The sequence below is a fragment of the Carassius auratus genome, unplaced genomic scaffold (genome assembly GCF_003368295.1).
Source record: "Carassius auratus strain Wakin unplaced genomic scaffold, ASM336829v1 scaf_tig00216558, whole genome shotgun sequence".
Lineage (NCBI taxonomy): Eukaryota > Metazoa > Chordata > Actinopteri > Cypriniformes > Cyprinidae > Carassius > Carassius auratus.
Window position 1 is genome coordinate 599737 of NW_020528631.1, and position 16978 is coordinate 616714.

General features: G+C 40.7%; 1 protein-coding gene across 7 annotated transcripts in view; it reads right to left on the reverse strand.

Annotated features, from left to right (window-relative positions):
* The window catches only part of LOC113098443 (E3 ubiquitin-protein ligase HECTD1-like), a 28471-nt gene extending 11585 nt beyond the window's left edge, over window positions 1-16886 (reverse strand). For 4 of the 7 annotated variants that reach the window (XM_026263521.1, XM_026263524.1, XM_026263520.1 and 1 more), the window contains exons 1-25: window positions 13606-13745; window positions 12969-13203; window positions 12622-12849; window positions 10016-10297; window positions 9562-9832; window positions 9371-9447; window positions 8887-8985; window positions 8677-8791; window positions 8080-8254; window positions 7797-7935; window positions 7530-7700; window positions 7164-7386; window positions 6769-7032; window positions 6605-6681; window positions 6220-6354; window positions 5983-6129; window positions 5808-5902; window positions 5520-5625; window positions 5279-5413; window positions 5042-5181; window positions 4580-4903; window positions 4027-4193; window positions 3209-3385; window positions 1142-1975; window positions 172-393 (exon numbers count right to left, since the gene is read on the reverse strand). In XM_026263521.1, coding sequence (XP_026119306.1) covers window positions 172-393; window positions 1142-1975; window positions 3209-3385; window positions 4027-4193; window positions 4580-4903; window positions 5042-5181; window positions 5279-5413; window positions 5520-5625; window positions 5808-5902; window positions 5983-6129; window positions 6220-6354; window positions 6605-6681; window positions 6769-7032; window positions 7164-7386; window positions 7530-7700; window positions 7797-7935; window positions 8080-8254; window positions 8677-8791; window positions 8887-8985; window positions 9371-9447; window positions 9562-9832; window positions 10016-10297; window positions 12622-12849; window positions 12969-13203; window positions 13606-13745 — 4978 coding nt within the window. Of the gene's footprint in view, window positions 1-171; window positions 394-1141; window positions 1976-3208; window positions 3386-4026; window positions 4194-4579; window positions 4904-5041; window positions 5182-5278; window positions 5414-5519; window positions 5626-5807; window positions 5903-5982; window positions 6130-6219; window positions 6355-6604; window positions 6682-6768; window positions 7033-7163; window positions 7387-7529; window positions 7701-7796; window positions 7936-8079; window positions 8255-8676; window positions 8792-8886; window positions 8986-9370; window positions 9448-9561; window positions 9833-10015; window positions 10298-12621; window positions 12850-12968; window positions 13204-13605; window positions 13844-14512; window positions 14569-16648 lie in introns of those variants that run through there. The other 3 variants (XM_026263519.1, XM_026263522.1, XM_026263518.1) reach the window with 3 other exon arrangements.
* Between the last annotated feature and the right edge of the window lie 92 nt (window positions 16887-16978).

Here is a 16978-nt window from a genome sequence, read left to right on the forward strand (position 1 = left end):
GGAGATGAATTCAGAGAACAAGACTGAGAATTAGTTTAGTAATAAGCACAAAAAACTAAATTAAGAGATTAATTTGCCAAAAAAAATAAATCTGCTGACAAAAGGGTGTGTACTACAACAACAGCGGATGAGGGAAGAGAGAGAGTGAATAATAAATGTAACATGGCCTACCATAGAGCGAAAACTCAGCCTCCTGACCTGTGTCACTTTCACTAGATGTAGAAGTCAGGCTGGTCGTCAGCGTGTTACTTAGCAACTGGCCGACGGACAAACCTGTAGTTGCCGTGGCTACATTATTGCTGCTGGTTACTATGGAGGTGGACATTGTGACAGTTGAGGTGGTACCAGTGGTTGTAAGGTTAGGAAAGCTCTGCGCACCCATGAGAGGAGAAGCTGCAAACAAAAATCAATTAATAAAAATGGTGATTCGTTTAGAAAAAATAACTAAATAAGCAGAGAGCTCGCTCTACAAACTAAACATGCTTCAAAAGGCTGCAATACGCAAATCATGGCAAAAATTTGAGTCATGTTAATATTCACAGAACAGTTAAATAATCCAGAGGAGGATGTAACTCTCAACAAAATGGTTGCGGTTACATAATGAGAAATAAGGTTCATAAAACATCCTGGAAAGGCCAGACAAGCAAATGAAATTTTATTAATGCAAATCTAGTCTAAGGCATAGCAAAGTAATGGTTGCAAAAGACAGGAAATACTACTATTTTCCTTTTTCTCTACTAACATGTTTCAGAGTGCACTTCTAACTATAATTTTTTTCTGAGAACAGTGTGATTGGTAAATTAATTAGATCTTGAAACTCCTTAGACATTATTAGAATTATTATTCAGTAAATGACAGATTACTGGGAGAGTAAATTCATCGAATAAAAAGATAATTCAATTTCTAAAACTTCAGAAATCCTGAAACTGGATCCTTTTCATTTTGACTATTGTGTTCATTTCTAAATTTGCAGTAACTAGAAGTGCCCATAGATTAAAACAGTTCTAAAGAACAAAACTCAGGCTAGGGGCCTTTGAATGTTATTGTGGACAACATAGGTCTATGGAGTCCGAAAGGTTGAGAACCACTGACCTAAACCTGATATTGGCTGTTAGAAAAATGGGGAGCTGAAGATACTCACTGGAAGTACTCATCACATTGCGTCCCAGTGTGTTAGTGTTGTTGTCACTGCTGCTTCGGCTCAGGTTCATGTTGTTGGTGGCATTGGTCCGAGACATGTTAGGTGCTCTGCGAACAAACGACTCCATCAGGCTGGCCTCCCGAGAGGACAGGTTGGGGACACTGGCACTGGAGCTCATGGGCGCTCCAGCTGCCAAAAGTGAGCTGACAGACAGCCGTGCACTGGTAGCAGAGCACAAGGGCCTCTGGGATGCAACATCCTTACTAGATGACTCCGAAACGTCTGGTGAGCTCACACTCACGATTCCCATAGAGATAGCCATTGACTCGGCCGACTGTCTTGAAGTGCCATCGGGTGCTGGTGTTTTACGTTCCCCACTTTCACTTCCAATGTCTGCAGTTAGTGTGCTGGTGCTGGAGGCAGAGCCAGCATCAGCTGTAGAAAGCACAACTATTGGTTCTTGACCCTCCGCCCCCGAGGGCCCTCCTCCGATGCTTATTCCCTGCTCCAACAGGCTTTCGACTCTGCGCTCTACTCGGGTGGAGCTGAGGCTTATATCGCTGCTGCTGGCCACGCTACACACCGAACTGCTACTACCCTTGCGGCTAGAGGAGCTGGCCCCTGCTGTGGAGGATGAGCCACCCTTGTCTGGACAGTTATTTTTCACCAGGCTGCTCCAGGACTGCGGCGTTCCTGCAACAGTGGATGAGACAGGTTTGGGTGACGGCGCTGACTCAGGGTCGTACCCTGGCGCAAGCTTGAGGTCAAACTTCCCTTCCGCACCCATACGATACGAGTTTGAGCCACCGGCATCCCAGGTGACATCAATCCAGCCTGGAAAGTGGGGGAGGGAGGGGGGATATGAACGGGTGAGACCCAGCAAGAGAGCAGAGAAAGACAGCAGCGAGTCAAAGACAACAGCTTTTGCTCGACACTGGACCAGAAATAACAGAATAAACCAAGATCATCGGATGTGGTCAATTTGATTTTTAGATCTCTACAAAATCTCTCTAATTCATATTCAATATATTTGAAATCATCTAAGAAGAAGCCCAAATCACTCTGGTCCAGGTGAAGCGGTGAGGTAGAAACATGAAGCACAGAAAATGACAAATAAAAATAAATAAATAAAACAAGGCAGTAGAATTTAGCAAATGCCAAGCTACGAAGCCACTTGAGAAAAAGAACAGAAGAATCATTTTGGTCAGTGTCAATTACACTTGCAATGGAGTTCATTCGGAGCTGGCAAATTGTGACATCAACATGCACTTGACTTGACTGATGGAGACAGGTTAAAAATGCTGTTTTACACACTGAAACATGGCTGCCCAAAGAATCAATCGCAACAGAGTGAATGCTTAAGATAGTACGAGTAGGACATCAAAAATGTTACCTGTTAAGCTGGGGGAGAGGGATAAAGGTTGCACTTCAAAATAGCAAACTAATAAAAACAAAAAAGTATGGAGTGACAGTTGCAGAGTGCAAAAAGAAGTAATCTAACACTTATCATTGAACTTCAGAGTGTGAAACAGATTTTCTTAGAAGCAAGAGGACAGCATCAGATCAATAAGTAAACACAGGAAGAAAGATTGGTTTCAGATCAACCCAGCCATATGTTGTTTTCTTTACAACAACAGTGCAAGTTGAGTATTAGTGAAGATACTTGAAAATAAGAAGGGCTGATCTGAAAGCAGCCCCTCTGATGCATGCTGGGAAAACAAGTCCAATGTGATTTAACTTTTGTTCTGTTTTACTGTGTGAACGTCAGTAATGGGTAACTCCATCACCCCCCTTCACTTGTGATGGATTTGCTGCAGAAAGCTCCTCAAAACATGCAAATGCACTTGATGTTCACAATTTGTTTCCCTTAAACATTGAAGTACCACTGAACTCCATTGTCGACTGGGCAGTAAAAACTTTTCATGTAGTGGTCCGATGCAGTGACACCTTGAACACCGCTGTACAGAAATCTGCTACGGCATAAGCATTACACATTGTGCTGTCCTATACAAGCTATCAATGGTAGGATGCAAACACTAAGAAAACAAAAGTGATATTGGTCCTCACCATTATGAGCCTCTCCAGTCACAGTGCCTTCTCCAGCAGGATTGCCATCCTGGTCCCTCCATTTCCAGTCGATACCACGTACCACCCGTGCCCCTGGTACAATGTACTTCATCACTTGAGAGCGAAAGAGCCGGCGCTGCCGTCTCAGGTTGGCCTCTGCCTCCTTCACTGCTTTACCTGACAATGCAGAACAATCCTCAACTGATTGCAAAAATGAGCAAAGACAAAGCAAATTTAAATAGCATGCAATTAAGGAAGGTAATTTTATGTGATAGTGTAGACAAATTAAAATGACATGTTTGCTAAAAAAGCTTCCTTTTAATGACTCATATGTTAGCCTGATCATTTCATTTACTTAATCCAACACTGTCGTGATGAGAGATGACTCTTCAAAGCTACTTCTGTTACATCTCAGTCTCTGTTGCGGGTAAGATAATCATTATGCTGAAGGTGAGGTGCATTTCATATTTCTTCATTAAATAAAGTAATTTGAAAACCTTCTGTGGGACATAATTTTACAAACAGCATAAGTGAATCACCGCGCGTGCTCTCTCTTTCCGTCTCAAAATGCGCAAACGACTTCAAATCATCACGCAGGAATGTCACACATCAGTTGATAGAGGAACTGTCATTTGCACAATCAATTTTTATGACAGTAAATTAAAGAAAACTCACCCGGAGGGACTTCGCTTTATTCACACACATGCTCCTTCAATACATTTTACATATCCTTACAACAAACAGCTTTCTGACTATGCATAAGTATTATAATTGGGTTAAATTAAGACAGTGTAGTATTAGAAATTAATATCACTTACCCAGCTGGTCCTCGCACACACCAATAACAGTGCCATAGATTTCTAGACCAGACAGGGAGAGGTAGTGTGTTTGTCCGCTGGCATTCTTCCCCATCTGTTTAATACGAATGTGTCTCCAGCCCTGCTTCTCATCTTTGGATGGATCCAGAGGCCATGTGGCTGTTGACCTAAGGCAGTAATGAGTCATATTAGAAGGTGCACAAAAATTACACACGAGTCTCTTAACAATGAGATTCCAGAAAATACACAGATAATGTGTCCCGTGATTTGTCCCAGGATCATTTGATTTTGGTTCATTCACACTGCCAGTGATTTTCCTGACTTGTTCACACAGGGCTTGTTCCAGGACTGATCCCGGCAATTTTCTGTAGGTCCTCAACCCGTGATCGTTACCGGGATCAATCCCCAGACATGTTTTCGCTCACACAGAAGGCACTCTGGCAATATTTTAGCAAATTTCTGGGATCAACGCGCTGTGAAAGTGCTATGGTCAAGTCAAAGCAGGCAGAGCGCAATAACCACACACTCCAAAATAATAGTTAAACACACATACCCCGGCTCATTGAGGGAGCTGTCATCCACATGGGTGTAGAGAGTCATCCAGTTCTGACCATCTTTGGACACTTGAAATACCCAATTCCGGAGGGCGGACCGACCATATCCACGAGCGTGGCGAAGTGTGTATGCAGAGGGGATGACCCATAAACCAAGATCTATGGCAAACCATGCGTTTTTGTCATCGTTGGTGTGACAATTAAGGGCAGAGCTGTCTCTGCTCAGGATGTCTTCAAGTCGGCCGTAGGGCAAGTTTCTGCCCTCGGAGGAAGTCACCACCACTAATCCATAAGCTGCGGGGTTCACCCATTCATATGCGGTCCTGCGGTCAAACAGAAGTGGATTCTTTATGCACAGCGTTTTGTTTAAATAGGTCATGTTGGGGTTTTGAAGTGTAAGAATAAACAAGTACAATTAAATCCTTTTAAATGATCATGCAAAAAAGCACAAGGCAGCTCACTTCGCATTGGTGCCAATCCAGTACACAATTCCATTTTCATCAAAGTCATGCTGGTGCCTGAAGGTGAAGCTCTGACCCTCTCTGAGCTTCCTAACAAAGATGAATGAAGACCTGTCAAAGTCATACCACTGCTTGGCCACCTGAGGAAAGGGATGAGACAAAGTTATGTTCTTTTCTTTACTCTTCTGGAGTAAATATGGAATAATAGAAGAAATAAACACAAAAAAGCTTTCCTACCATTTTGAGTAGATACTGCTCCAGGGACTCAACAGAGGCCAGCGGCTCCATCTTTAGCATTCTACCAGTTCGGTCAATCAGGGCCGTTTCACCTGGAGCACGCTCCAAACGGAAGCGTAACCTCCTTGTCAGTATCTAATATGACAGAAAAAGGTTTTAATGAAATATCACCATTAATAATGACACTGTCACTGTTTCACATGCACCAAACTCAAATATATGACCAAACATGGAGACTGACCTGTAAATTATACGTTGAGCCTGGTGTATCATACAAGTGGAGAGGTAGGCGCTCTATTGACTCCAAAACTGCGATCAGTTTGCGGATTAAGGCAACTGCTGGTCGGCTAGAGGACAGACACAATTTTCATTTAAGACAAACAGACTAAAGAAAAAACTAATTCTCATATTGTGTTCAAATCAAGACAAATAAGCTGCTGGCTGAGACTCAGAAATGTAGGTAAGAGATTATTTTTACATGCCATATCTAGCTCAACTACCATTATGTGTAACAGAATATAAACTTTACCTTTCGTCATCTTCATTTTCAGTAAATGCAGTCTTGAACACATTTATTCTTTCCATCAGAGGCTTACAATCATGTTTAACATCTAGCTCCACACTCTGTGAGGAAAACGTGATAAGTAAAAGGGTCATAAAAGCAGACAACATGTTTACACCTAACAGTTAAACTGTTGACTCACATTGCTGAGGACAGTAAAAAGTGCTTGCACGAGGCCACTGCTGCACATTTCATATGGAGAAATGGTGTTCTCATCTTTAAGAACAACTATTAAATTCTCCAGAGCTGTTTTCATGAGGTCTCGCCATGTGTTTTCACCTTCAATGCACTGAAGAAACAAGAAGCAAACTCTCACTGTTATTGTATTTTTGACCTCAACTACATGGGACCTAAAATTAAGTTTTAAGCTTAATTGTACCTGTCTGTTAGTATGTAGCTCCCAAGCAGACTCTAGCTGTGTGGCGATGTTTCTCAGAGTGACCACCACACCTCTCGGCATACTCTCCACAGCCTTGAAGTGATCGTCATACAGATCTCTGGCCGTGGTTTTCACCTACAGACAGAGGTGGAAAGAGAAAGTTAATGTCATGCAATACAATAAAATGTACTGGTGTTTGAAAGATTTTTTTTTCCTCTTTTGTTCAGCAATGACATATTAAATTGATCAAAAGTGACAGTAAAGAAATGTAACCAATCAGCATATTAGAATGATTACTGAGAATCATGTAAGAATGACTCAAAAATGCATGGTCCCGTCTGTCAGTCAAGCTCTAAAGGATAAAAAGAATGCTACATAATCCTACCCTTTGTTTAGTTTTTTCCAATTTGGATTTGAGCTTTCTTCCTCGCTTACCAGTCCAGCCAGTAACAAACTCGGACCCTGTGACAAACAAACAATCCAATCATTGAGCGACTGAGGAAAGATACTGACAAACTGGATGCATTTAAACAAATATTCCAAACTTACCTAGAGAGGTTTCTGCAGTGAAAGAGTGCTTAGTGCCTCGGTTTGACTCGAACACAAAACCTGGCAGGTCCTCTTTCAGGATGGTGGCCTGCTGGCCATCTGAATTATGGATGGCAATCTCACCCTCTTTCAGACAAGTTAGAGACCAGTTTCCCACAGTGAGTTTGGTGGGGCCCTGTGTGGACAGGATGGGCTGGCTGCCTGTGACCGGTTTGACCTGACTTCTGGCACGCTGCAGCTTCTCAAGAAACTCACTTCTGCTCTCTATAGGAGTGAGGGAAAGAAAGCATCTGCTACTATAGTTCCAGGGAGCCATCCTGTTCAATTTAATTGATTTGATGCAAAGATAGCTCTGTTCTTTCATTGAATGATCAGATTATTTGCAGGAAACCTACCTGAGCTGTCAGAGCCGCCCTCTGGGCTTCCGCTGGAGTACATGGTGGCCAGTTTACCATCAAGGATGAAGCGGAACCAACCATTACTGCCATTGGAAAGCTCCAAAGCAGCTGCATCACTCCAGATATAGAGACAGTCCCTGCCTCTGATGATGGACCAGTCTCTCCAGTGGTAAGGCTTCCCCTGCTGGATCTCTTTGGCATCCTCTTGTGGTTCATCATCCTGGAAAATAAGACAGACTCATTTATTTCAGAGCAAATTCTGAATAGTTCCAAGAAAAAGCATCAACACAGATTTTTTAGATGCACAAAGGAAAAAAACTCAACCACAATAAAGCATCAAATCTGGAATGAGTTGAGTCTGACCTTCTCAGGCTTGGCCTCTTCCTCATTTTCATCATCTGATGTGGGTCCTGCCAGAGTGGACACCTTATTAATGACCCCCAGCCTGGCCAGCTGATCTAAGAACACGTCACCTCCCTTATCCACTAGATCCCTAATGATCTGAAGTGCCAGCAGGTGACCATCATCATCATCCTGTGAAAAAGGAGTAGAAAGGTCAATAAGCCTTAACTTCAAACCTATTCAATTTCAGGAAAGATCGTCAGGAGGGGAAAGACCAAATCATCCAACCTCGTGATCCAGCACGGTTGCAGTGATCTCCACAAGTACAGTGGGCAAGTTGTGTCCAGCATCAGAGTCACACACTTCCTTAAGTAGAACTTCAGAACTGTAGTGCACCATTTTTCTGATCAGAGCTAAACTAGCTTTCCTGTGAAAGAGATTATACAAAAACTATCAATGAAAGGAAAGCACTGATGTCCTAACATTTGGAAACAAAATACACAAATGTTACTATACGGATTGTCTTTCTGAAATTGTGGTTTGGCACTGATTGTCCTCTAGAGCCCCTCACCTTATTGAAGGCAGCATGGTTTGCTGAAAGGTCTGTGCAAATACTGGGAGCAGCCTTTTCAGGTAGATGGGTGCCATCTCAGGGTCACCTTTCGGCTCACTGCCCTCTTCCTCTTCTTTATTAACATCCTTCTTTTTCTTGTCATCACCCTTGTTGACAGGACACATCCAGTCTCCTATAACAAACACCACAAGAAACTATTTATTTTGAAAATCTCTCAAATCCCCTTGAATTCACCATTACAAAACTAATGCTAAGCAACTGCATTAAAGCACATGGTTGTTATTTCTAGGCCACCAGTGTCACCACAAAGTTGTAGCAAACACTTCTTAATATTCCATTGGTTGTCCAAACAACTAGTCTGTCCCAAATTCACACTGTCGGTTGAACAATACTGTCATGTCTGGCTGGTTTGAGATGTTCAAAAGACAATAGCAATGTACTGATAGCACATTATAGCCTCACTGTTGACATTTAATGAATGATTAGCCAATCCCACAAAGCACATTTTAGTTCAATCTTCTGAAACTTTTACTTTCAAAAGAAAAAGGAGAAACAATATTGTCATGAAGTAGAGATGAAAGCTGATGGACTCACCAGGAGACTGGAGAATTGCTACAACCTCGCTGTGTCCCCTCTCTCTAGCTTTGTCTAATGGCGTCTTCCCATCTTCATCTCTCAGGTCAGGGTTGGCCCCATGGCGCAGTAAAGTCTATTGGGAAAACATGTGCCATAAAATAAATAGAATACATTAAAAAGAATGTATAAGAACTATATAAAGAGTCAGTTACATGACAAACACTTTACCTTGGCTACTTGTGGCCTGCCAAAACAGGCAGCATAGTGCAGAGAGGATGACCTCTGGCCTCTATTGACATCAGCACCTCTCTCGCAGAGGAACTCCACCTTAAGCAGGCCAGAATACAGTGTGAGTGCTTGCAATCCTTAAACAATGTTCATCTGTTGCACTGAGCCCATTCTGACCCCATTATTACATCTAACGTGAGCCATTACCAGACACATAAGGTCAAGAAAACAGGTTGTATTAGTTTTCATTATGCATGGCATTTGTAACACTGCTGCTGGTGGCGCCAAAATTACAGTCTTGCACATTTAGTCTCCTCCACATAAAATGCGGTCTTAAATTCACTGTGTAGCCTTTATTCACAAGTATGCTGTTCGTTAGCTCATGCTGTTGCACTGTGCCTGAAGGCAATTTCTTGCATCATGTGGACTGAAAAACTATTTCAAAATTCCACATATAAAAAATAAAATAAAATAATAATCTTACCATCTCTTGTGTTCCAAAAGCAGATGCCCAGTTCAAGAGAGTCTGTCCTACATCATCCATGAAATTTACTTCAAATGCTTAGAAGGAAATAAAAATGAACAGTACATGTTAGCTAAGATGTGACATCAAAGTGACAATAGCCCTCAAACCCACTCCCCAAATGATCTTGCATGCACTACTTGAACACTTACCACCGGTGTCAATGGCATCAATTAGAGCATCTGTGTCTTTGCTGCGTATGCAGTCAATAAGCTGTCGGTGAGAGCGCTCCCCGGAGCTGTCAAGACGCCGCAGACCAGGGATACGGCCAGTAGAACCAGCTGTAGATTTGGGCAAAGCCTTGCGTCCCTCAAAAAGCAGCACCAGCAGTAGGTCCACCAGACGCATGGTGTCCAGCACACAGCGCTCATCCCCCTGCAGAGCACTCTCCATAGAGTCAGGCAGCTCTGAGCGCAGAAGATCCTGGAGGAGGAGGAAACACAAATGTTTATAAAAAGTAACCAGTGGAAACTGTGATTTTAATACACATCCTCTTGCAGTGATGTCATTAAAAAAATTAAATAAAAATAAAATAAAATGAGGAAACATACAATACTTGTGACATTTAGCAAATGGCAAGTATATTTCTGTGAATATACATCTTACATGTGTGACAAGTGGTGAGCCTCTGCAGAGTGTGGACAGAAGGCTGACAATGGTGGACACTTGGTTGCTCAGTTTAGAGTCTGCAGCAGATGGAGTGGCTCCACTAGAGGTCCTGCCAGGCTTACAGGTGGAGGAGGGTCCAGATGTCGTCCCTCCTGCTGCAGCCATACGGGACAGTAGCTCTTCTGTCAGTCCATGCTTAGCTAATGGGGCTGGATCAACTCCTCGCCGCGTGAACCGGTCCGCCAGTGAAGCGAAGCAACGCAGAGCTCCATCAGACACCTGTGCATGACACCAGAACAATAATTTCCATTAATTTGACAATGCCTTTATGTGTAATTTTACCAACAAAGTCAGGCTTTTACAACTACCAAAAAGAAACAGATCTACACATGAAAGTATAAACCTGATTTTGTTTTTCTATTAACCAAAAGTTTAGGTTCAGTAAAAACAGAAACAAATGAAAAATAACACTTTCATTCAGCAACAATGCATTGAATCGATCAAAAGTGACAAAGACTTATGTTTCAAAATATTTCTATTTCAAACAAATGCTAATCTTTTGAACTCTCTATTCAAAGAATAACTTGTGGAGAATCATGAGACACTGGCTACGTTTACACGCAACCAGATAATTCATTCGTAATTGGATTGATGGCTCAATTAGACTGAAAATCCTTTATATAAACACTTTAATCGATCTGACTGAGCTTGATCGGAATGAAATTTCGATCAGATTGAAGGGGGTGGTTTATTCCTTTTCTAATATGATTGAGAGTGCATGTAAACACTCGATCGGATTGAACCACGAAACTGAAAGTAATGCGCATGTGCAATGACTCAGAAATATCATAATGCCGTATGACACGCGGAACAAATGGCTCTTCCTTTTGAATAAAGTGTTGTATAAATGCGTGTTCTGTCATTATAAAACTCCTTTCACTCTGCAACTGTGAAGTGGAGCAGGAGTACCTCCCACCAGTCTTGGTTTTGGACTCTCATCCACAGGCAAACCATTTTGGGCACGTGGAAAGGCATTTTTACTGCGTGATAAATATGAGCAGCATGGCACAGCGTTTTATATGTATATTATTTATCAATAAATGCCCATAAATGGATAAATATTAATTCTGCTGTTAGAAACAAATAAAGAAACCATGTAGGAGAGTGGTTATTTTGTGCGAATGGTGAGAAACTCTTATTTGTGAAGTGTGCGCGTGTAATAATAATTTTAAAAAAAAATCCGATTGGAAGCTTATGACTTCTATCAAATCTATCACTTAATTTAGTGTTCATGTAAACACTAGATTTAGATTCATCAATCGAAATGAATTCAGTCTGACTGAACCAAAAATTGTGTATGTTAAAGTGGCCACTGAAGACGGAGTAATGACTAGGAATGCATCGAGCCGAAACTCAGTATCGATATCAGCTCCAATACTACCATTTTCCGATGATCGGACAAGACTGATCCAAGTCCGATATTGTGCACATACTATTCTGTGCTATTGTTAAACCCGGCGAAAGGCACAAAAATATTATAAAGCACCATAAATAAGTGGATCAGTGTTGCTTTGAGCAATTCCTTTACTTAAAAAAAAAAAAAAAAAAAAAAAAAATCTAATTACATGCCAGTGCCACACAGACCTATGGTGAGCAACTACCATTCAATGACTAAGATAAAGGCAAGCCTACAGGATATGCATAGATCTTTGCAACACTGATAAGGTGGCTGAGAGCATGAGGTAGTGGGGGGAAATATGGCTATATATCCAGCTAGGAGTAATTTTATTTCACAATAACAATTTATATAATGATATAGTCATTTTTGTTATTAATAATAACAAAGATGCAAGTAACAAACAAAAGGACTAATACAATAAAACAAAGACACAAATGAAATAAACAGTGTGTTTAGGAACTATTTAACAGTAGGATTCAAGATGATACAGTAATTGAATAAAGTAATAAAAATGTAAAAGTAAAGCACAATACAGTCTTCACTGTATGAATTAAACTTTCAAACATTTATCCTTATTAAAGCTAGTAAAGTTAGTCAAGATTAGAGAGTGATTTCCTATTTTTCTTGATTAACATTGTAGAGACAGACAGCAGCGGGAATATTAGTCTGCTATCACTTTTAAGAGCTGCACGCACCCAATTTATAGATACACAAAAGTTTTCTTTCTCAGCTGTTTATGTTCATTTCAGTCAAAAACCAAGATGATCATTTTAACATCATTGTGTGTATTTTTGACCATTGAAGCGCAGTAACTGTTGTAAGATTGTAAGAGACCTGAATTCGTGATCGCATGCTGGACTTTTGTGCATGCACTTCAGGTGTGTGATAGCACTTTTCAAGGTTTATTGCGCTTAATAATTCTTAACATCAAGCATATCCTGCACTTTATTTTCTCACTGCACAAGTTTATTATTCACTCCTAAAAAAAACTTTAAGAAGTGCTTTGCAAATATATACAGTTTGGCACGGCCAGTGTTCATGCAGGGAGCTCAAGCAGTTCCATTAATCACAAAAAAAGCTAGTAGCCTTACAACACTCAAGTTTTCAGGTGAACTATCCCTTGAAGTGTTACTCGTGCACTTACCTGGTGGTCTTCATGTTTCAGCAGACTAGAGAGGGACTCCACGCATGTCTCTAGAGAAGAGTCTTGTGGCTCCATCTTACTACAGAGACGAGAAACTACTGCCATGGCAGAGTGCAATGTGTCCTTGTGCACAAGATGACCGCTGTCTCTTATGAAGCTCAGCACACAGTTCAGTCCACCTGCTCCAAATACAGCTCCAGACTCCCGTGTGCAGATTAGCTCCAGAACCTGGTGACACAAGACAGTATGACCATCATGCAAAGGAATTTACAGTTCAAAAACAGCACTGGAAAAACTGACTAGAAAAAAAAAAGTCTTAAAGTCATGGCAGTCATATATCAATTTACCTTTACACATTGTTCAGCCAGATCTCTACTGGTTCTGTTGTTGAGCTCTACCACCACTAGCCGGTTACATAGGGCTTTGATGGCTCCATCTACTCCCACAATCCTGCGGGTGCATTCAGCAGACACATCCAGGTAGTAGGTGATGGCCCTGGCTGTCACTTCCAGCACATTATCTGGTGCGCTCTCATCAAGGAAGATCTTACACAGAGCTGGGAGAAATGTCCGTGGAGGACACCTGCGGTGACAAGACAGCAGTGTCAGAGTGAAATGAAGGCTTATTAAATCTGCACAATATGGAGGGACAATGCTGATACAAGATTAATTTATCAGATAATACAACAGCGATACATGATGCAATAAACCTAAAATGTGTCAAATCAATTTCTATTATTATTTAAAGCCAGAAAATAATGAAATCCAATACATGTCTCCTTTTCTTCCCAAGTAAACAAAACATTACTCCAACCTCTCAAAATAAACAATATATCTTTAACTCATGTGACATGCTGTAAAACGTAATAACCTTACTGTAAATATAAACTTTATATTTAAATATAACAGTTATAATAGCTCTACTGACATGGTCAAAATCAATAAAACCTTCAGCCAACCAGAACTGGCACCTGGTCAGACTTACGTTTCAAAGCAGCGGTCAACATTGTCTGACATGAGCAACAGCATGCAGAGCTGCTCCAGGGCGATGAGCTGCATATCTCTCTCATCACCCTGTCCCATCTGCAGCCACTCCAGCAATGTGTCTGGGTCCACGTCTGCCATGATGCCCCACTACCCAACACCCAGCAACCCTGCTAGCAGCAGGAGAGAAATGAACAGGGGCAGTCACTGGTCCTCTTGTTGGCTCATCAAGTCTTCACCTTCATGAGAAAAAAAAGGATCAAAATATAAGCATGGAAATGACATCGGGTATACAACAGAAGACAAAAACGTCACACAAAAATCCCCTGCAATGTTGCCATGGGCTTTGACTTCCAACTTCTCCTACTTGTTTTGGTATGTATCTTTTGGCACTGATCTGAAAACACTACCCTTAAATAACAGAAGGAAAACTATTGAGTAATAATGAAACGGGTGGAGCAGATGACTCCTTGAAGATGCATGAACTTAGTAAAGCAGACTATAAACATGATGAATTGCTGCCTGTAATCAAAGCACTGAAAGAAATCGCTGTGATTAGCTGATAAGTAAGCTTGGCCAACAACAGTTCGGCATGATGAATAGTTCATCAGTGACTCACCCTGTATGGCACGAACAGCCTAGCTTTTCAGAGACACAGTACGGAACACAAACTGAGAAATCACTATGCTTTTATTGTTCTGACAAAAAAAAAAAAAAAAAACCATTAAAGAAAAAGCAGCACTACTTTCTTGAGACAGACAAGCTGAGTCAAGCATGAGGACAAATTAATTAGAATGGGAGATTTGTGTGAAATAGCAGAAGTCTGTTCTTCTTTTCTGCTCAGGTGATCCACCACCTTCTTAGAGACTAACAGAGAGATCCACTTATCAACAGATTAAATGACTAACTTGATTCAGGAAGAATGTTCTGTTGAACTTGACAATCAAAGCAACTGTTGGATTTACTGGATGGAGAGGAGAAAAAAAACATATCACACAACACACAAGCACCATGTCACTTCGCTACTGTAAAACAAGTTTAAATATGCATGTTCTGTGATTAATCAAACCTGAATCAGATCAGACAATTATACTCCATAGCAAATGCATGAAGCATCACTTTTTATTTCATGAGGTGTCATATCCTGAGTAGCTCTTTTTGGTTTTGTGACCTGTTTTTAACAGTGACACACTGGACCATTGTGAAGCACACAATAGATTCAATATACTAAACTTCTGAAAACAAGTTCTGAAGTCACAGTCCTGGGTTACATTCTCTCTTGGAAAGACAACTCAGAAAGTTTCCTATAATTATACTACCTTCAAATGAATTGGATGTGTTTATTTCAAGGCTATTAGCCCATCAATCCAGTAATAACATACAATTTTATCTTCATATAGTTATTGTTATGATCTTGATTGTATACTGTATGATACATTAATTTCTAAGGTCTATCAAATATCAACATGATCAAAACTTTGCTGAAAAATATTTATAGAACCTACTACATGCCTTCTGGCCACTCATCAGTAGCTCATACTTTTTTTAGTTAAAAATAACAATAAAAAATCCTTTGTGTAAAAAAAATAAAAATAAAAATCAATCTTTAGTTCATGGTACACAGGTCTTTTTGCTGCAAAATCTAATGATTTTTATAAAACAAACATAGGTCATTTTTATATTGTTATTAAGATTTAAAAATTAAATATTTACTGGACTGGAGCGGTTTACTTCATAAGCTATACAGATTTTATTTTATCACATTAAAAAAAATATCAAATATTATACATCTGGCTTTTGTTTTGAGGAATGTTTATTTGTACATCTTGCAATCATTATTGTATTCCATGGCCTTATGTTTAGCTGCTATATATTGCTATATATATCTTTATACTAAGATGCATTATTGATAGTGATCACTGATATTAATATCCATTATAGTCAATAGTCATTTTTCTGACTATTATATTATATGTCTGGTCTTTTTACAGGGTTAACTATAGCATTAAAATCATTCCCAGCTAAATATGAGAGCAAGGAAGAAATGTAGAGTGTCTAATACCAAAGTAAGTTCCAGTCCAAGTGAATTCAAGTAGTAATGTATTTTTAGATTTTGCCTGCTGTTGTTCTTACAGCATAGAGATCAACTTAAAATAAAGTGCCAGCAAAGCAGACATCCATCTTATCCGTGGCTCTAGCATTCATGATATCTGACGGACAGACATAATTCTGATGATGTTCTTTGACTTTCTGCCAGTGCAGCTGACTAAGGAGTGAAAAAAACAACTTGATTGCAACCGATGTCATCATGACACCAGGCTATACAGCAGCACAATAAAACCACCTTCACAGTCAGCACAGACGGCAGTTTTGAACGTTAATAGGATGCACGCATATTGTGTTTGAGTTATAATATCGTGTCGCGTGTTTAACTTCATGTATGGTCATCTAACATGAACCTGGGAGCCGAACGGGTGAACAAACATTTACAGTTAACCTTGAAAATCTCTAACCATGAAAACTAAGACGTAATCAAACTCAACAACTGTGATTAAACGTTATAGAAGGCAAGTTCGGCGAAAAAAGTCATACATTAACGTCCAATCTTGTCCTGGTGGCCTCTTTCTTGAGTTCAGACAGATTATGTTAGCTAATACTACATGACCGAGTCCAAAACAGTTTATTTTCACGTTAAAGTCATGTTTGACAATATGTTTCCACAGCAAATGGATATAAACACAAATTATCGGCCGTGAAAGCGAGGGTTAGTTAGCAGGGATTTGCTAAAATGTTAGCGTCACATCGACAAACCTAACTGAATTAATCCCAAACTTCCTTTATATTGGGGATGAATATGTTCTATATTCACACATAACCGGTCGGAGTTAAGCTTAAGGCAAAAGCACAGAAAACACCAAGTAACACTAACGCGGCCTTGTGTTTACCAGTAAATCCTCGAGCTAAAGTTGAATAGACGCCCGCGGCCTGAACGCGTCTGTCAGGCTGAGAAACCAACCGTCAACCCGAGCGAAACAAACACTCACCGCTTATCGCCGAACGACGAGAAGACAAGAAAAACACACAGGGTGGACGAAATTCGTCTCTGGATGAAGTTGTGTCAGACGGCAAGATGTGAATATTGCTTCATTCCCCGCTTCTGTTTGCTGTAAGGTAGAGGTCAAAATGAACGGGAAGGCGACGGGTGAAATATTGAGTGAAATGGAGAGCCGTCGAAAGGACTAATCGAGGCTCCGCATATCACGAGGCTCCGCAGCAGCAGTAAGAGGCATGCAGTGATGAGGCTCAGCGATGGGGGGCGCTAAAACACCTCGCCATTTACAGTCAACTACGTCGAAACAAAGACTACAAACCAT